The sequence below is a fragment of the Nanorana parkeri genome, unplaced genomic scaffold (assembly GCF_000935625.1).
Source record: "Nanorana parkeri isolate BGI_ZX_2015 unplaced genomic scaffold, ASM93562v1 scaffold412, whole genome shotgun sequence".
Lineage (NCBI taxonomy): Eukaryota > Metazoa > Chordata > Amphibia > Anura > Dicroglossidae > Nanorana > Nanorana parkeri.
The window spans coordinates 650,920-672,133 of NW_017306680.1; the positions used below are offsets into that span (position 1 = coordinate 650,920).

Sequence of the window (21,214 nt, forward strand, 5' to 3'; positions counted from 1 at the left end):
TAGCAGCCAGCCGGCTCCGAGGTTCAGGTGAATATGAATAGCACCTAGACAAGAACGAGCAGTTAACCCTTGCAGTGCAGGGGTAGCCCCACTGCAAGGGTTAGGAGTCACAGTTAGGAATGTGCTTGGGCGGACTCACATAAACCGAGTACACACCAAGCCCCTGCCCATCACTAGTCACCATCAGGTAACTGATTCAGAGAAGGAAAAAGAGATCAGCAACACCGAGATGCAACAATGGTGAAACGTTTTTTTTTTTTATATATAGCAACCGCTTATGATACACAATGTTTAACACGTAGTGGAATTTAAATCACGATTAGACTAAACCAACCCAGACCAGATAACTCAACCGAAGCTAGTCCGCTTTCACGACAGTACGTAAATGACAGTTCAGTCATGCGCAGTAACAACATGCCGGGTGTGGCGAACTGAGTGGACTTGCTCCTAGTTCCCGCCCAGCACAGCCCGCCCCTTGCCTGTGAAAGCTGCCGCTAGGAATTGTGGGTGCGGCTGAGGCGGTAAAATGGAGGACCTAGCGAACGAAGGTAAGTAGCAGAAAGCTGGGGTTGTGTTAGTTCAGCGTCAGGTGGTGTTAAACGCGCCTGGTATAGGTTGGAGGTCATCCAGGATAGTGTGTGAGCAGTTTGGCTGGAGGGGCGCTCTTCTTCCCGGCCCGGCAGGCAGAGGCTGGGGGCGCGGCTCAGACTATCCCCTGGCTTACTGCAGGCCTCTGCTCAGCCGGGCCCCGTGTCGTCCCCCCTGTGTGAGCACGTTGTCCGCTCACTTAGTCTCTAGCAGTCTGATATGGGCTTGTGGAGGGGTAATGTCAGCCTGGTGATCTGAGTGGGCTCCTTCTAGCCTCATTGTATAGACACCTGCCGGTGGAACTTGCCTTGTACCAGGGGGGAATCTCTCATTCAATGCCATGAATGGCTAGGAGATCACAGTCTAGTGCTGTGAGGAGAAATCTGTTGTGTTGGAAGAGGTACTTTGTTTACATTTTAGGGGGTCGTCTGTATTCCCATGTTAATAATCAAGAATTAAAAGTCAGGTGACCTTTTTATAATAATGTCTCCCCGTCGCACACATATAGTAATTCTTCATGACTAAAGGTCCTAACTATATAAGCAGTACATATCTTTAGTGGCGTTAGGCCTATCCTGTATAACTGTAAAGCTGATGTTGAGTACAGTATTGGGTAAAGTCAACCAAGGTATATAAAGTTAAAACTGAACCCTGGGCATACAAATGTGTGTCCATGTAGCAGCATTTATAACTTCCCTTAGGGTAGGGGTGAGCAACTCTGGCCCTCCAGCTGTTGTGGAACTGTAAGTCCCATAAGGTGTTACAAGTATGACCTGCAGAGGCATGGTAGGATTTGTAGTTAAAGCACAGCTGGAAGCCTGGGGTTGCTGACCCCTGCCCTAGAGTCTATCTCTGGAATAAAAATAAACCATGCTGCGGGACTTCCCCTACCCTGCAAAGTCTTAACTACTTGTTTTTGTCTAGGGGGATTCTTTTAAGCAGTCTCACTTGCCTGATCCTCTCTTCCCCCCCAGGCTCCAAGACTAGAGCCTGTGGCATCCCTGCCCCCCACCGTGGCACATCTAATGCAGGGCCAATGGCCCTGCATTACATGTGAAAAAGCCAGGGGATAGTCCACAAGCCATAGGGGGAGAGAGGTGAGTGCTGACCTCTGGGGAAATGGGATCAGGTAAGTAACTACTTTTAAACATTCCGCCTAGACATTCTGATCAGTGGCCCAGTTGCTGAGCTCGTGTAGTTGACCGTTTGACCACACTGCTCACAAGGAGGTGAACAACTGAGGGCTGACTGACTGTGCTAGTCTCTGGTATCATGTGTGTGCTGGAGACAAGCATTTTAATTCACATTACAAGCACAAGTTAGGCCTGGTTCACACCTGGGCGTTTTACAGCGCGCTCCTACGCTCTGTAAAACGCTCAACATGTGAAAACCAATGATTGCCTATGGGCATTTTACAGCGCGTAGGAATGCGCTGCAAAACACCCTACGCCCAAATAAGTACAGGAGCTTCTTTGGGGCGTATTTGCCGTGCGTATCCATTGAAATACAGCCAGGCCCTCGGAAACGCGTTTGTCGCACCGCGAATCGCGGTAAAAACACACGACAAACGCGCATATTCGATACACCTAAGTGTGAACCCAGCCTAAAGGATCAGTCAGCAGTCGTGGTAGCTATATGATCTGCCTGCCAGTGCTGTGTATATTTACAACACGCCAGCAGATGGGTCACATTCTTTTACTATTGTGAAAGAACAGCTACTGCTGTCAGGGCTGTGTGATCTACCCTACCCCACCCCATTCTCTCCGGGGGATTTAATAAGGATTTTTGGTATGTAGGGATACCACTTCAACCTCTTGCCGTATGCTCATTCTACATAAATAGGACAGTGCACTCTCCAGGACATGCCCAGTCTTTTAAGCCCTCTTGCACACACAGGAGCTCTACATGGTGATGGCTCTACAATTGAACTGTGCAGATCAAAATAAGCGTGTACAGAGCCCATTAAAGTGGCTCTGTAGTAAGTGATCGCTGTGACCAGTGACAGCATCACACAGTCTAAACAATGGCTGCGGTTAGGTATCACAGAACAGAAAAATGGCTTGGAAAGGAAAGGGGTTTAACTTGGCCATCCTCAAATGGCTTATATAGAGGACGTTCCTGCTGTATGCATTGTGGAAGCTTGTAATCAGAGCTAGAAAAGGGGCTGGAAATTGGCATCAGAATGGTAATTCCTGTTACTGTGACCATTCACCCCAGCAGGCTGGCGAACAGTTACTTCACTGCCCCCTAGAAGTTCTGTGCAGGCAGCACTTACCTGAACAAGGAGGTCTTTGGTAAAGGAATGGCAGGGATGTTTTTTTCCCCTGTCCCCACCCCACTGCTCTGCTCTCAACCCACTCTGGCTTCTCCTCTAAAGCTTTCCACACACTGCTGATGGTGGAGCCTTTACCCATCTGTCCCCTGATCTGTAACCTCTGCACCCCATGATAGCAGGTACAGTAGGTAAAGCATTTGCTGTCGTCAGTAGGCAGAGACACTGCCAACAGCAACAGCTTGCCTTTAAATAAGTAAAAAAAAAACCCATGTTACAGCTATACTTTCTTTACAGGAGGGGGTACTCCGGTAAAGAAAGAATAGCTGTAACCTGGGGAGGATGCAGGGCCCTGGGTGACATGCCCTGACGTTTAGTTATCTAATGCAAGGCTGGACAAATCCCAGGAGCCAGGTACCCAATGCTACTAAACAATTACAGCTGGTGCCTAACTTTTTTGTTCTCTCTAGCTGTTGTCAATGGAGCTGGCTTCTGGACTGGACGGACTGGCTCCTGAATTGCATATTAAATTGTCCAGAGCCTGCGGAGGCTTAAAGTGAATCTATAGCCATTTTCCAAAAAAAAGAACATGCAAACAGGTTTTTTCTTTTATTGCAGAGACACATTGTGAGATTAATTTGCTAATAGCAGACAGGCTGTTCACTTTGCATTGAAATTGTCTGCTTAGTGAATCGGGTCAGAATTCACCAATCACATGCAAGGAAAAACAAACAGTATATTTGCTTGCACATGATTGGATGTTGGAAGTCAGCACAGTGTCACCTCATTCACTAAGCGAAGGGAACATTTTCTTGCAAAGTGAACAGCCTGTTTGCATTTAGTAAATCCACCCCATTGGCTCCTATGCAACTAAGGTTTCTTGTTTTCCTATTCACAAGATAGGCAAACATGCCGAACTCAGAAGAATTCAGGCAGGCGATGACGGCGAGGGAGTGCATGGCACAGAGATCAGTATAGTTCTACTTTAAAGCAAAGTATTTGAAGGCCTCATTCACACAAGAAAAGGCTGACACATAAAGCTCTGTGCTGCGTGCACGGCCGTATCAGGCAGCTCCCGGGAAGGACAGGTGCTGCGTGTGATTAGTACGCAGCTCCTGTCCTTCTCTATGGGAGTACGCGGCCCTACGCTCACAACAAGTGCAGGTCCGTACAGGTGCTGGTGTCCTAGGTTCAGACGCAGACAGGATCCATCCTGTCAGAGTATGAGTACGGACACTCGCATGGACGTGCAGGGCGGGTGAGCGTAGGGCGGCGTACGGCTGCGTACTCCCATAGAGAGGGGCTGCGTACTAATCACACGCAGCAACTGTCCTTCCCGGGAGCTGCCCGATACGGCCGTACTCGGAGCTGTACATGCCGGCTTTTTCTCATGTTAATGAGACCGAAATGGACCAGATGCTTGCAAGCACTACTTGATTCACCTTGGTGGCCCTAACTGGTTTACTTTTAGGTCAGGTTCACATTTAGCAATGTGTTAACATACACTATATTGCCAAAAGTATTGGGACACCCCTCCAAATCATTGGATTCAGGTGTATAAAATAAAGCACCTAGGAATGCAGACTGCTTCTACAAACATTTGTGAGAGAATGGGTCACTCTCAGCGTGGTACCGTGATTCAAGCGTGGTACCGTGATAGGTTGCCACCTGTGCAATAAGTCCATCCGTAAAATTTCCTTGCTACTAAATATTCCACGGTCAACTGTTAGTGGTATTATAACAAAGTGGAAGCAACTGGGAACAACAGCAACTCAGCCACGAAGTAGTAAGGCACATACAATGACAGAGCGGGGTCAGCGAATGCTGAAGCGCACAGTGTGCAGAAGTCGCCAACTGTCTGCATAGTCAATAGCTACAGACCTCCAAACTTCGTGTGGCCTTCAGATTGGCAAAACAAAAGTGCGTAGAGAGCCTCATGGAATGAGTTTCCAAGGCCGAGCAGCTGCATCCCAGCCTTACATCACCAAGTACAATGCAAAGCGTCAGATGCAGTGGTGTAAGGCCCCGTTCACATTGAGCGATTTATCGCGCGATTTTTGCAGCGATATCGCTCATATTTCCGCACTATATCGCTCTATGTAGCTTCACCAATACATTTCAATGTAGCTGTTCACATCTCGTCGCTCAATATCGCTTGTAGCTCGTCGCTGGTAGCTTGTCGCTTCTACATGACCCTTTTTTAGAGCGATTTTGAGCGATATTGCTCCTGATTGCATACAGCCCAATAGGAAGATGTCGCGCGACACGTTGCTCAATGTCGCTCGTCGCTCAAAGTCGCGCGATTTGCATGTCGCTCAGTGTGAATGGGGTCTAAAGCACGCCGCCACTGGACTCTAGAGAAGTGAAGACGTGTTCTCTGGAGTGACGAATCACGCTTCTCTGTCTGACAATCCGATGGACGTGCCTGGGTTTGGTGGTTGCCAGGAGAACGGTACTTGTATTGTATTGTAACTGTATTGTGCCAAGTGTAAGGTTTGGTGGAGGGGGGATTATGGTGTGGGGTTGTTTTTTAGGCGTTGAGCTTGGCCCCTTAGTTCCAGTGAATGGAACTCTTAAGGCATCAGCATACCAAGACATTTTGGACAATTTCATGCCCCCAACTTTGTGGCAACAGTTTGGGGATGGCCCCTTCCTGTTCCAACATGACTGCGCACCAGTGCACAAAGACTGGTATGTCATTAAAGTTCATGTGCGTGTAAAGGCAGGCGTCCCGATTCTTTTGGTAATATAGTGTATGGTTTTTTTTAAGCAGTCCATTAATATTGAATGGTTTGCCAACTAGCCTCAGCGTGGTTAAAACCACACCTGATCCTTTTTCGTAATGGTGCACTTTGGTGCAGGTGCCTTGCTTTAGTATTTTATGTATTTATTGCAGATATTTATATAGTGCTGACCGTGTTTTATACAATGCTTTAAGTCAGTGGTTCTCAACCTGTGTAACCTTCGGACCCACATATGTCTTTAGTCATTAAGTCACACACCCCAAGTCACACTGCAATGAAATGCAGGTGTTATTGCATGGTACAGTGCTTTAATCGCACGGTACTATGCAATTAATGCACTGCACTAGTGTGAACAGGCCCTTAAAAACACTGACATAATAAACAACCACTGACACAATCTGCTGAATTGAGCTCCATCCATATGTGCATTGCTTGTACAGCTCCCCTGAACGCCGTGTAGAGGTGACAGGAGCCAGAATGTGATGTCACGCCAGTCCAGACATCTCTACAGGACGCTGAGGGAGTTGTAAGCAATGCACATATGAATGGAGCTCCCTCGCGGCCATAGTCCAAGCATAGTCAAGTTGACACTCGGCACCAGGCAGCATATTTTAAAATGCTGCTGGGCGAGAGAACTGACAGTGTTGCGCTAGGGGGAAGCTGAGGAAAAGTGGAAGGGATGCGGTGACCCACTGAACGCGACCCTCTTTTTGGTTACAACCCACCAGTTGAGAACTAGGCTTTAAATACTGCACATTCATATCAGTCTATTCCATCAAGGAGCTTACAATCTAGGGTCTCTATCTCACATGCATACATACAGGGCCATTACCCGTGTGAATGAAGGCTAAAGCTGAATTCCACCCAAAAAGTTATTTAACTTGCAGTGGGGCTACCCCCGGGTAATTGCTCGTTTGTGCCTAGGTTAAAAAAAAAAAAGAGGATATACCCACTCAAAGCTCCAAGCTGGTCTCTTCTCAGACGGGTCCCTGGAATGTCTCTCCCTCCCCTCTGTAGCGGTCTAAGGTCCTGTAAATCATCAGGTCTATACATTCTGCATAGATGTGAGGAGGCTGAGGTACATTCCAATGTGCTGCGGAGGAGGGGACAAGCTGGAGGGAGTGCTGTGACAGCTGGCCTGGCCGGCTCAGAGTTTCTGATAAGTATATCTTTGATATTTTTGTCCCTAGACACAAACGAGCACTTAACACTTGAAGTGGGGGGTAGCCCCACTGCAGGGGTTAATAAAAAAAAATCCTAGAGTTCTGCTTTAAAGCTGAACTGCAGTCTTCCCTTTTTAATCTTAAATAGTTGTACAGACTTCCCCTGCACTGAAATAGCTTATTCTGATTTCACTGCACACAATAAGCTTTTCACAATGTGCATTAGAAGCTGTAGCAAGTCAGTTAGAGGCCGCCTAATTTCCTGCCTGGGAAACATCCATCATCATCTGGCTCTCTCCTGTCCTTGGCCCACCCTTTTTTTCATAGGATTTCAGTTTTTATTCATGGGTTCTGCATGCAAATACAGTCTGCCCACTCCTCTACACTGACACCACCCTGAGAGCACTTGATAGAAGTACTGAGGCAGGGTGATGTGATGTTTTCAGGCATGTAGCAACCTGCCAGTCCCTCCCACCAGCCATGATCTCCCTGCATTGCATAGAGAGGCACAGATGGCGAAAAAAAAACATTGACACACATGGATATCATCATTGTGACATTGTTCAGAACTGCTCCAATCAGCAGGGGATCTATGCATGGATCCTGCTGATCAAAACAGACAGGGGCCTGAGACATGTTATTGTGAAGATGACTGTTGGAAAATGGTATCTATGGGTAACAAGAAATGTTATCTTTAGTACACATTTCACACATGGGATAGTAAGGGTGTCCTAAGCCAAAAGCAACTGAAAAGCTCTTCCTCTAAAAACAATGCAAAGTGCTGCATACCTTCTTAAATTATACCTGTCAAGAAAGAAATATGTAGGGTAATTGTTTTGGCTTCTGAAAATTCTAGTTGCCCGTCTCCAGTGCTTCCAAATCCTTGTTCTAGAACAGGGGTCAGCAACCTTTTACACACCGAGTGCCATTTTTGCAACCATCAGACAACCGAGTGCCATTGAACAATAGTGCACCATAGTATTAGTAAATTTCAGTTTTTGTACTCATAGTTGTACTGCTAATAATAAGTTAAACTCACTAATTATTTGAATTTGATTACCTTGCCATTAGCAGCACAACTGTGAGTGAAAAAATGTAATAACTATTGCTCACACAAAATATTTACATGTACTAAAAAAGGAAACTGGACTTGCAGTTTTAGTGTGATCCCTGTTTCTGTATTACCTTAAAACTCCAGAGTAGCCCTAAACACTGCACTTTCATAAAACACAGGTTTTTTACATGATGCCTGGCAGACCTCAGATCAGAAGGCTCTGTGCACTGTGTTCTGACGATGGGCACAATGGTGACAAAATCAGACGGGGAACAGAAGATCCGCTCAGTCCGGCAGGTGGGTGAGAGATTCTCCTCCTTCCGTCCTGCGTGCTGCACGTAAAGAATCCACCAGGCAGGACCTTGAACAGATCATCGACGGCCTCCTCAGTGCGGCTCCGCGCATGAACGTCATCTGGCCACGTGAGGGAGGTGGGTGGGACTTCAATTTGACCGCCGGCTCGAGCGATGCAAATGCGATGTCAAATGCGAACAAAAAAATGAGTTTGCGTGCCAGCAGATGTGGCCTCCCGTGCCAAGCTGGGCACGCGTTCCGGGGGTTGCCGACCCCTGTTCTAGAACAATGCAACAGTGAACCATCAGGATTCTTTAGCTTGTTCAAGGTCAGCGACTCCAAATGTTGAACTCAACGTGACAGCCAAGTAGGCAGCATTTTCAAGAGAGTCAGCAATAGCAATGTACATATATTTCTCTCGTGACAGGTTTCCTTTAAAACCGAAAGTATTTACCGAAAGTATATACAACTGTGCATGCAGAGCTGATCTATAGCACAGCCATTCTAAATGTAGAGCCATTGATTCCCACCTCATACCCTGCAATGATGAAGACCAAAACATACAAAACTGATGCATGCCATCCATTATGTGGACCGTCAGGTCCACGGTTCTTCAAATCTAGTTTGAATTATTTCGGTGCGATCTGTTGTCAGACGTGTGCTAGCTGCAGATTATTTCCTGAAAAGTACAAGTACATTAGTGAGAAATGCAGTGTTATCCATTTGTGTTAAAAACTTGGCACCCATTTATCTGATGAGACAAGACCACATACCTAACTCACAGAACATGTTCAAAAGTTTCTACAGCCCGTTGTAACTGTCAGATGCTTTGCTTAAAGTGACATTAATCTCAGGAGTAAGCCTTAAAAATACATCAAAGTACTTTAACTATTAACAAAAATGTATCTTTGTGTATCACTCAGCTGAAGATCCTCAAATCATCTCTGAATTGGTGCTGACACTGTCCTTCCTTCTGGAGGGTGGCTACTTTTGTTCTCCATGGTCCCTGTGTGTGTTTTGTAAAGTAGCCACCGCTCCAAGCTCACTCCTGTGATGGACTACAATCTCACGTTTAGTTTACTCATTTTTAATGAGATTGTAGTCCATAACCGGAGTGAGCTTGTAGTAGTGACTACTTTACAACACACACACGGGGACCATGGGGAACAAAAGTAGCCACTCTCCAGGGGTGAGGTGCACTATGTTATGAAAATACCCGGCTACATTACACCTGGCTGACTGCCTCAGTTTCAAGGCCCATTCAAATTACTGTGTTTCAGTAACGCTTTTTACATACATTGGGGGGAATTTATCAAAGCAATTGCAACAGTTTTAGCCTCTTAGATCATATTTTTTTAATGTGCAAATCTGTCTGTCAACATGTGCCCCTGTTTTCATCAGAGCTTGCACTACTTTGTCAACTGCATGTTTTTTGCACCTGTTTTTATCTGCACTTGTTCTGGTCTGTCTGAAACTGGAGCATCACCTAAGGAAACAATCACAACTTAAAGGAGAACTATGGGGTTAGAGCTTTTCCCCACAGTTCTCCTTAGTGTAACAGGAGGACACAAACTAGCGTCCTCCAGTCACCCTAAGCTCAGTATACCGCGAGCTGCAGCTCGCGGTATACTGAGACGCCGCAGCTAAAGCGGATCCCGACAATTATGTCTGGATCCGCCCAGCTGCGTGAGTGACAGCTGGCTCTGCCTATCTAGAAGCAGAGCCAGCTGTACCCGCCCCGTCCCCGGTCCGTTCCGCCAGTCAGCGCTGGAGGATCGGGGAGGGGGAATCCAGCCACTCCCCCGTCACGGCAGAGAGCTGTGACAGGATCGAGAAGTGAGCAAACGCCGGTATGTGTTTGCTCACTTCCCGATCTACTGAGCCGACCTGTGACAGTCTCATTGTCACAGGTTGGCTAGAACTATGAGGTGAGTGAAAAGCACTCACCTCATAGTTCTCCTTTTAAGAAGTCCCCATGACCACTTATTTCCTGGAGTCTATTAAACCTCATTTATCAACAATATTACACTAGCTTCATAAATCTGGTGCAAATATTTTTCAAACACTCGCAATTGCTATGATAAATTCCCGCCATTGAGTAGCCACTTATTTTGAATTTCACCCCAATACGTCTGCATTGCAGTTCATTGCAAGCTAGCACACTACCATTCAAATGAACACGCTGCCTTAACAGAATGCACTCCAAGCCCTTGGCACCTGCTCCCTCTGGCCTTTTAAGGGGTTCTAAACGATCTAGAAGGTGTTAACGAACGTAACTTCTCTGATTATCTTATCATGTGGTTTTGGTTTTGTGAATGCTAAATTTAGATTTTTATTTTTTTCCCCCCAGACAAACCAGCCTTAGCGCCTCCAGTGTTTGTGTTTCAAAAAGACAAAGCCCAAAAGGTAATGAAAAGTAAATATCCACAAATCTGTGTTTTTTCAGTTTAGGTTGCATCTATTTATCAAGATTCATCACTGCCTTTTTTGCATACTGAATCACAGACTGGCTTCTTACATCTGTGGGGAAAAATAGTGGTTACTTACACCAATCAGCTTTAACATTATGACTACCTTTCTAATTTTGACTTTTCCACCAAAACAGCCCTGGCCCTTCGAAGCGTGGACTCCACTTCGAAGGTATGCTATTGTATCTGGCACCAAGCCGTCAGTAACAGATCCTTTAAGTTCTGTCAGTTGGAAGGTGGCCCCCATGGATCTAACTTGTTTTTCCAGCACATTCCACTTGATTGGATTGAGATGTGGAGAATTTGGAGGACAAATCAACACCTTGAACTCATTATTATGTTCTGCAAATCAACTTGAACCATTTTTGTGGTGTGGCAGGGCGCATTATACTGCTGAAAGAGTATAAGGAATTATGGACACCGGCACTCCAAGGTAGAGAAACGTCTTTTATTGACGTATCATGCAAAGATTTACACTTATTGCAACGTTTCGGGGTCACACAGGATCCCCTTCATCAGGCAGAACGTTCTGCCTGATGAAGGGGATCCTGTGTGACCCCGAAACGTTGCAATAAGTGTAAATCTTTGAATGATACGTCAATAAAAGACATTTCTCTACCTTGGAGTGCCGGTGTCCATAATTCCTTATACTCTATTCGGACGGTGGCCATCCGTCGACTACTGATGCACCCAACCTAACATCACGGATTAAGCGGTAAGGAGTGCAATGGGTACACTGACTGATACTGCTGAAAGAGACCACTGCCATGAGGAAATATAGTTTCTATGAAGGGGTGTACTTGGTCAGCAACTATGTTTAGGTAGGTGGTAAGTGTCAAAGTAACATCCACATCAATGGCAGGACCCAAAGATTCCCATCAGAACATGCCTCCGCCAGCTTGGCATTGTGATGCTTTGGGCACCAGAATGCACTTCTTCCTATAGTGCATTCTGGTGCCATCTCTTCCCCAGGCAAGCGATGCACATGCACCCGGCCATCTACATGATGTAAAAAAATGTGATTCATCAGACCAGGCCTCCTTCAATTACTCTATGGTCTAGTTTTGATGCTCCTGTCCCCATTGTTATAATTTTGGCAGTGAACACGGGTCAGCATGGGCACCCTGACTGGTCTGCGGCTCCGGAGCCCCATACACAATAAACTGCGAGGCAATGTGTGTTCAGACACCTTTCTATCGGAACCGACATAAAATTTTTCAGCAATTTTAGCTACAGTAGGTCTTCTATTGGATATGACTACATGGCCAGCCTTTGCTCCCCATGTGCATCACTAACCCTGTCAATGACGCCCATGACCATGTTGTTGACTTGCCTCCCTTGGATCACTTTTGGTGGGTCCTAACCACTGCAGTCTGGGGAGCTGCATTTTTAGAGTTGCCCTGACCCAGTCATCTAGCCCTATTTTTTTCTGCTTCAAACACGTCAACTTCAGGGACAAAATGTTCACTTGCTGCCTAATATATCCCACCCACTTCCAGGAGCCATTGTAACAAGATAATCCATGTTATTCAATTTACCTCTCAGTGGTCATAATGTTATGGCTGATCAGCGTATATAGGAACTTTTATATTGGCTATACTTTTTTCTTGCGTTTTTTTTTTTTTTTTTCCTTGCTATTATGCAATATTTTTTAAGCGCAGTACTTTTATGTAGGACGTTGCACTTCAGGAATTATATTCTGATGTCTCCATCACAGTTTCTAGGACCAGTATTTGGTTGTAGCTGAGGGTCTGAGGATTGGTTTAGCTAAGCCAATTTCTATTTGCAGTTTTAAAGTATGTTTGCTCTGAAATGTTTACAATCAAGTGCTTATGTTAGGACTGCCATATATAAACATGAATGCTTTTTCTTGCTTGAACTTTGTATTAACTTTATGTACAATTTTTTTCATCATTCCATAACCTTTCTAGAGCAATTAACAGTGAAAAAAAAACATAAACAAAAACAATATTTGGTGTGACCATCCTTTGCTTTAAAAACAGCAGCAATTCTCTTGGGTATGCTTGCACGCACTTTCTAAAGGTACACATGTGGTAGTTTTTTCTCTTTCTGCCAGTAGTCCCAGACCAGCTTGATTATGATCAAAATTAGGGCTTTGAAAAGACCATACAGTTTGTTGCAGGATTCCTTTTTTAATCTTTTCAGTGCAGATAGTGTTGTGTGGGTAGGTGTGTGTTTCTTGTTGTTTTTTTTAACCTGCTTTTTAAAGTTTTGGTTGCGTTTTTCCATCATTGTTATGCTGCAGAATGTAGTTGGGACCGATCTGACACCTCAGTTGGTGTTGCATGATGAATACAGATCTTCTACTCAGCACTGAGTGGTCCATTCTGAACCAATCACAAACTATTTATGCAGAAACGCGGCCCATAACCTGCTTGGAACCTCCACCATGCTTCACCGTGGCCTTGTAGACATTCGTCAATTTACCATTCACCAGCCCTTTGGCAGGCAAAGTGCCTTCTGTTAGAGCCAAAAATATTGAATTTTGATTTACTGGTCCAGAGCACCTGCTTTTTTTGCCTTCCAGTCCTTGTGTTTTAATTGCATAGGTAAGTCCTTTGCTTTTGTTTCCACTCCTGAAAATATCTTTTTGGTAGCTACTCTTCCATGATCACTTCTGATCTAAGACTTGTTCAGATTGTAGATTGGTATACCAAGGGTTCAGTGGTGTCTTCCAGTATGGAGCTGATACCAGGCCAGACGCTTCTCAATGTCTAAGGGAAGTAATCTTGATGTATTTCCTGTTTGTTACACTTAGTTCCTGTTGCTGACCACTGCTTTTTCCAACCTCAAATTACAACTTACACAGCACATCTGTAAACTTCTGCCGGCTGTGCGATTATGCTTGTAAGGCCTCATGCACAACACCGCAAGAGCAAAACTGTATATTGCGTATATACACGTATATGCCTGCACTGTATGCAATCCCAGAATGCAACATTCTTAATAGAAATTTGAATGTACTGTACGCACGTATACACGCAATTATGGAGCCCGGGCGCATCTTGGGTTAATTTCTTTTTTTATGGCTCCATAAGCAGCTATGTGTATGGGGCCATTTATTTGCATATGCTTCATATGGGGGGAAAACGCTGCACGCATCTATACGCAACGTATTGTACGGCAGTGTGAATGAGGCCTAAGAGATCTTGATGATGAACAGTTTGCCTTGATGCTTGACCCATTCATTGATCATCAGCACCTAGTTTTTAGATTTGCTTAATGAAGCACTGGGCTTTATGCCTACTGAGATCTCACTTTTTTTTTTTTTTTTTTGCACCAATGCCTAAAGGTGCCCATACACTGGTCAAATTTCGGCCGGTTTTTCAATGTACTGGCTGAGATTCGCAGTGTGTGGTGCTTTCGGCCCCCTTTCAGCCGGCACTCCTCAATCAGCTGATCCAAGGAGCTGGATGGAAAATCTCTGTGCGGTCAGAGCCGGCAGCCAATGAGCTGCCGACTCTGATTGGGTATTCTGGCAGGTGTCGGTGTCACCTGTCGGAATACAATGCAAACAGTGGCAATTCCTCGATCGACACGCTGTTTGTGTTGATGGAGGAATCGTGTCAATTTCTTACTTTCAGACCGTGTATGCCCAGCTTTAGCCAAATGAAAAATAAATCGGACAATTTTTTTTGTCTTCTATTATTTAAAATGCATAAGACTTTTGTGCAGCAATGCAGTTGAGTAAAATATATAACTATTTGCTCTAATAGTCTCTCTACTCTTCCCATTGTAGAGGTCTGCAGATGGATCCAGTCCAGAGCAAGGTGATGGTAAGACAAAATAGCTTCTTGCTTGAAATCTTGTCATTGCTACTAATTATAGTACATAAGAGAATTAAATCCTATCACTGCTTTCTCTGCTTAGATTCTGATAAAGAGGATGGAAGTTATTGCCCTCCACCGAAAAGAGAACGGACATCATCCTTTTCACAGTTTCCCCCTTCTCAGTCAGGTACATTTTTTTTACCGGTCAATCAAAAAGTGGGGGGAAACGTTATCAGTCGTGTGACTATAAAACCTTTTTCAGAAAACGTGATTGTCCATAGGGAAAAATTGTCTTTCGGTACACTCTTCCTTTCTTCTTTTTTTCTTTTCTTCAGTTAAATTGTCATTGTGATATGTGAAATTTTATAGGTTGTTGCAGTTGTGACGGTAGTGTTTGTGAACCTAAAATATTATGAAAAATTAGTTTGGCATCATGCCTCACTATAAGTAAATTTTTTTGTTAATATGCTGCATTGTTACTGGAGGTCCTGCCAGTAATGGCACCTCCTGATGCAGACTGACAATTCTAAGCCACTACTTTGTAATAAGCAAAAGTATGGTCAGCCTGCAGTTGGTCTTTGGGCTACTTATGCACCCCCTATTGTAGATCTGATTGGAAGCTCTATGACCAAATGAAGGTGAAGCTGACAGTGCTGCTTCAAATTGTGAGGCAGCAGCTTAGCATTGGCAGCCTGCAACAGGAAGTGGTGTTACTGGCAGGATCTCTAGGTAAGAGACTTGGCAGCAGTTTTGCAAACATTTTTTGCTTAAGAGCACTTTATATAGTGAGAGTGAGTTATATATGCCAAACATACTGAAGAATGGATTATGGGTTTATACACACTTTAAAGCAGACCCTAACATTGATTTTCATATAATATATATATAGGCTACAGCCACAATAGTATGAGAAGCAAGCAGCTGAAGGTTCCTATACATGCCTTCTAGACCCCCTAAAGCCTGGGAATATGCAAATACCACTTTGCTTTCTAGAGTCAGTTCCTGGGCTCATGCTTCCTATTGCTGTGTCAATACTTTATATAAAAAAAAGTTTTACTTGCGTAAAAAAATGTTTTTTCTTATGAAAGTAAGATCATTTTGAAATATCGCATACAAATATTTCATAATTGACATTTACAGATGCAGTGATTTACTGCTTTGCTGTGAATAACATGAATAGCTTGTATAATTTGACCTCTTTCGCTTTAGGTCTGTTCACAGCATACACGGAGCTAAAAAAAAAGGGATACTGCCCCTACCAAGTCTTGTAGTTAGTCAGTCAGCAAGTGATAAGACATTGCTAGGCTTTCTTAGGATGGCCTACATGTTCTGCAAACAAATATATGTATTTAATATTTGTAATGAAACTGTTATAAAAATAGATCCATTTATGAACTTAAAAAACAAACAAGTTTTTGGTCAATTTTAATTTTCTTTTGAGTATTTATAATTACCACAAAAGCTTATGCAACCATAATGCTGCACTGAGTAGTAGTCGCACCAAAACCTTTTTCTCACTGTATTTCTTGAAGAGATTGGCACCGCTTTCTTCAGACCAGCCATTGTCGAACTGAAGTGGGCCATCAGGTCTAAGCCGTCAGAGTCCGGCAGAGACTCATTTGGGAGGGAGCCTTTTTCTAGTGCAGATTTCATCTGACTCTCGATGTGTGAAGAACAGTCAGCTCTCAGTTGTGCATCAGTAGTAGAATGAACATGTGGCCCCAACAGTGTTTTATCACTTAAAAGTGAGTAAATAAACTTCTGGTGACTTTCATTAACCACTTGAGTCCCCAGTGCCATTTTAAAACAGTGCTGGGACAGCAGCTTTTCAGAAGTGATCTGCTGCGGCACAGTTTCATGGGGTTCTGGATCAGGTCTCAACTGGCCACATCCAGACACACTATGAAAAAAAACTTGTAATACTACATTTATTCTTTTGATGATTTTTTTATTTTAATTTATTTCCCAGATTAAACCATAGCTTGCAACAATGACATTGGATTATCTGGATGACATTTGTTTATATTGTGGAAGCATTAAATCTTCACTCAGTGTCATTCGAATTTTTAGCGATTGCAAACCTGTGAAAAAGTTCCCTATCTTAATATTACTCTGAAATTTACACAAACCGTTTTTTTTTTTGAAAGGGGATTAAAGCTCTTCTAATTTTAAAACGTGTTTACTTTGAGCTTTATCATTCAGCTACATTACATAAGAATTTCACTGTGATATCATTTTAATCAGTGGACTTTGATTATGTTTTGGGGTAGCTATATGGTGTATGCAAATTATGTAAATGTTGTGTTGGGAAAAATGACAGGAAAATGCATTTTTAGATCTAGTTTCTTTTACTATTCCCAATAAAAACAAAATAAAAAAAAAGTATCCAAATCAACACCCTATCTATCCTTGTAAAAAAACAGGTTGTATAATACGTTGGGTTAGACTACAAACCTTAGGTAAAAAAAAGTATAATGTGCGGAACCTAGACATCGCTGAGACTGGAAAAAAAATCTTGGGGTTAAGGGAGAAAAAGACTTGGGGACTCAAGAGGTTAATGTATTTGTGCAGCATTATGGCTGTATTGATTAAAGTACATTATGCAGTGGATGAAAGATCTGCGTATAGCAAGTCGTGTTCCTAATAATATTTTGGTATTGTATATATTCTTACAGATACAGCCAAAGTTGTTGCTTAATGACATTTACTCCATTTGAATTTGGTCAACACAAACCCAAATCCTTACAATGGGTGATAAGCCTATATTGGACTATGTATTGCCCGCTTTAAAGTGACTGTCGAAAAATGCTGATAAATGAAAAGTGCAGGCACAGAGATTTGCCTGTACATGCAACTTTGAGTACGTGAAGGCCATTCTGATTGGGCAAATCTTTAAAACTTCCTAGTAGTTGCAGAGCTTGCCTGCTCCCTCCTGGCTCACAAAGATTTTGAATGACCCATCACTATGATAGGCAGCTTACTGGCTAATAATATGTGAAGAGGGTAACCTTTGATGATACGGGGAAGAGCAGGAGCTTTGACCAAAGTGAAGTGTCAGTCACATTAAAGGTTATACCTTTTGTGAAGAGCATATTTCTCTCCCGTTCATTGAAGGACACAGGGAACAGATCGGAGATCATGTACTGTAGGGTAATATCGCCACCTGCAGGAGAAGGACGCTAGGCACAAAAAAACTAAAGACCAATTACAGCCTAGGGGCGGCCCCTGCCGGTGGCCAAACCCCCCACCTACTGAGAAGTCTCCAGTTTTTTGCCTAGCGTCAGGAGTAAGGAGCTAAGAATTTTCCTCGGTATTCTTACCTGCTTCTTCCTGATTTTTTTCAGAGGATTCTTCTTGCAAGTGAGTTTTGCATTTAGTTTACCTTGTTTTTTTTTTTTTCTTCAATGGCCTCATGAACCAGAAAAGGATTCACATTGGGTGTGTTTGTTGTGGTTTTTTTTTTTTAGAAAGGTAGAGGTTTCTTTTGGTGGATTGGTGAACGTGTAAATGCAGAATACTGTTGAAATGGCCCAGAAATTTTGTTTCCTGCAGTATTTATTTTTTGCCTATTGATGGACACAGAAATACATAAACAGTTGGGCCAGGATGTTGGGACTTTGGCAAACAGAAAGATTGTAAACCAGCCCCTGTATAATAGCTCCTATGCGTAGCATGTCAGTCTTTTGCTGGTGTCCTAGGAGGTTGGACGTCTTTTCTCCGTGTTAAGGGTGAGGTATCAAGTGCTCACATCCACTAGCTGAAATGCTGTGCATTCTCTACTCTTTACTGCCATTCAGCCTAGAGGAAGGGTCATCCCACTCTCTCTCTCACTCCTGCTCCTAAAGCACCAAGTGGATACAATTTCCCTTTTAATTCCACCTCCTGTCTATAGGGAGATGGGCACCTCCAGCTAACTGGGCTTGTAAGTACTTGAGGCCTTGCACTATATTGGGCCAAGTTGCATTACTGCTACACAGATGCAACATGTCTTTCTAAAGACACAGAGGACAGCCTTGTTGCCATGGGTAACTAACTGGTTCTGGGGGCATTTACCTGGTATCCCCAGAAAGAACCTAAAATTCACTAAGCCTACAGGGCTCAAAGTCAGATGTCGGCTAATACCTCTGATAATCCTTTTGCATAAAGGTGTGCCAACACTTTTACAAGTGAAGGGCTGTTTGTACATACAAAGGTGTCCTAACATGGACCTGACCCCTCAGTGTGCTGCAGTCAGATGAGACCAAAATTGAGCTCTTTGGCATTAACTCGACTCGCTGTGTTTTGGAGGCAGAGAAATGCTCTAAGCAAAGGGTGGTCATACCAAATATTGATTTTATTTGGATTTCTCTTCTGTTCATTTACTTTACATTTTGTTAACTGATAAAAAAAATAAACTATTAACACTTTTATTTCTGAAAGCATTCTTACTTTATAGCATTTTTTCACACCTGCCTAAAACTTTTGCACAGTACTATCTATATTGGGCAACCTAGCTCTAAACGTAGCTGATAATGCCAGCTGCTATAAAATATATCCGTTTGCACTAGCGAGGAAGAGCAGCGTAGAAATTTTGTGTTCTTATCTGATTATCTCCACCTTCAAGGAATACCATGTGTGAGTAAAGTTTTCAAACCAAATGATAACCCTGGTAATAATTCAGTAAAGTTAATGGGAGTCTCTGCCAATTCATGTGCACCTTCAAACCTGATATTGTGTACTTTTGATTAACCCTTGCAGTGAAGCTACCCCCACACTGCAAGGGTTATGTGCTCATTTGTGTCTAGGGTCAAGAATAACCGTTATACTTAGCTGAAGCTCCAAGGTAGTCGCATCGCTACCTCCAGTCTGTCTCCTTCTCCACTGCAGCATTGGAATCTTCCTCAGCGTCCTCACGTCTATACACTATGTATAGACCTGATGATTTAGGGGGCCATAGACCACTGCAGAAAAGCAGAGAGAGGCTGGAAGGACCGTCTAAAAACAAGCTGCATGGAGAATCTAAGGTTGTAAATTAGACAAAAACAAGCTGTTAACCCTTGCAGTGCGGAGGTAGCCTCTTTTTGTAAGGGTTGATAAAAGTTTTGCCTGGAGTTCAAGTTGTATACAAATCTACACACTGTGTTTACAAATTGTTAATAAAGCTGAGCATATGTACATCAATTGCTATTTGCGTAAAATGCTACCAATTGGCAGCTTATATTTACACTAAAGTCAAGAGGTTATAACAATATCTAAAATCTGTGTTATCCACAGTAACAAAGAACAATGTATTCATGCCATCCAGCTTCTGTCAGCCATCCACTGGTAACTCAGACTCCGATTTACACGTTGAACCTATCGTAATATCTACAGCCATCTTAAAAAAAATATTTAGAACTCTAAAACTAAATGAGATCATACTGATAACTAAGTAACAACATATCTTTTTAGAGGAAAAATCCAGTGGGTTCAGGCTAAAACCGCCTACGTTAATCCATGGGCAAGCTCCCAGTGCAGGTATTTATTACTTGGCTTTTTCAAATGCATGACACCATATGCCTTATTGTGTTCAGTTTGTATTTTGTCTTCATTTCTGTTGTGTTGTGTCCCTATTCATAAGCTAATTTTAAGACTTTTTTTTTTTTTACAGTTGCTTTTTAATGTACTGTTTAAAGTCCAATTAAAGTTGTGCACCCTTTTATTTTTTCTTGACAATCCTGAATAACTATATAAATATATCTTCAGTCATATTGAGACACACTGTATAACTGCTATAATAGGAAAGTGGAGGTAAGACTATAAAAATGAACGGGCGTATCTGTCTAAATATCCTATTTCTGTGACTTCAAGTGAACTCGAATACTTGGTGTATTTAACAGGTAAATTGATTACCACTATATCTAGTGTCATTGCAATATTTTGTCTTGCACATTTTAGGACTCCCCAGCCAGAAACCTAAGGAACAGCAACGCAGTGTGCTACGTCCAGCAGTGTTGCAGGCCCCACAGCCTAAAGCTTTCTCACCACAATGTTAGTATAAATATTTTATTATGTCTACTTCTCCTTGGATGAATTGAAACGCTCACAGATTTTCTTTATGTTCTACAGTTTTCAACAGTGGGACAAATGGCATCAGTGTGTCCTCTGAGCCATGTGCGTCATCCTCGAATAAACCCATTTTAAGTGCAGCTGCCCCAACACTTACCTCTGATAAAGTAAGTGGTCTTTATTTTTGTGTGCATGTGCTTATGTCATGATGATTTCACAATATAACAATGTACAATAAATAATTTGATAGGTTTAATGTAAATATGAAACTACCCATACAGTAGCAAGGTTGGTGGCTGCCAATGTATACAATTTGCCTAATACAAAATTACTTTGACAAACTGACACCAATATGAGGAGCATTTTTTTTTACCATCCTAATAATGCATCTCATAAGGCTTCTTTTAACTGGCATTCCTTGTCTGTAGGCACATTTTAACCACTTGCTGACCGGGGTGTTTACACCCCCTTCCTGGCCAGGCCATTTTTCAGTATTCAGCGCTGCGGTACCTTGATTGACATTTATTCCGTCATGCAACGCTGTACTGAAATTAATTTTATACCATTTTTTTGCGGACAGATGGAGCTTTCTTTTGGTGGTATTTAATCACCACTGGGGGTTTTATTTTTTTATTTTTATATATATAACAAAAAAAGTACCGAATATTTAAAAGAAAAATGGTTTTCCCTTTTATTATTTTAGAAAACAATTATTTTTACACAATTTTTTGGTAAAATATAAAAGGCGGGGTCACGTCGGGTAAATAGACACGAAACATGTCAAGCCTTAAAATTGTGCGAAATCGCAAAAAA

At 43.0% G+C, this 21,214-nt stretch overlaps 1 protein-coding gene across 3 annotated transcripts in view; it reads left to right on the plus strand.

Moving 5' to 3' along the window:
* The first annotated feature begins 440 nt into the window (after window positions 1-440).
* Window positions 441-21,214, plus strand: part of RANBP3 (RAN binding protein 3) — a 34,594-nt gene continuing 13,820 nt past the window's right edge. Inside the window, exons 1-8 of one of the 3 annotated variants that reach the window (XM_018559684.1) lie at window positions 441-548; window positions 10,466-10,521; window positions 14,344-14,380; window positions 14,475-14,561; window positions 19,628-19,701; window positions 19,807-19,870; window positions 20,291-20,383; window positions 20,462-20,568. In XM_018559684.1, coding sequence (XP_018415186.1) covers window positions 527-548; window positions 10,466-10,521; window positions 14,344-14,380; window positions 14,475-14,561; window positions 19,628-19,701; window positions 19,807-19,870; window positions 20,291-20,383; window positions 20,462-20,568 — 540 coding nt within the window. In that variant the 5' untranslated portion in view covers window positions 441-526. Of the gene's footprint in view, window positions 549-10,465; window positions 10,522-14,343; window positions 14,381-14,474; window positions 14,562-19,627; window positions 19,703-19,799; window positions 19,871-20,290; window positions 20,384-20,461; window positions 20,569-21,214 lie in introns of those variants that run through there. The other 2 variants (XM_018559683.1, XM_018559685.1) reach the window with 2 other exon arrangements.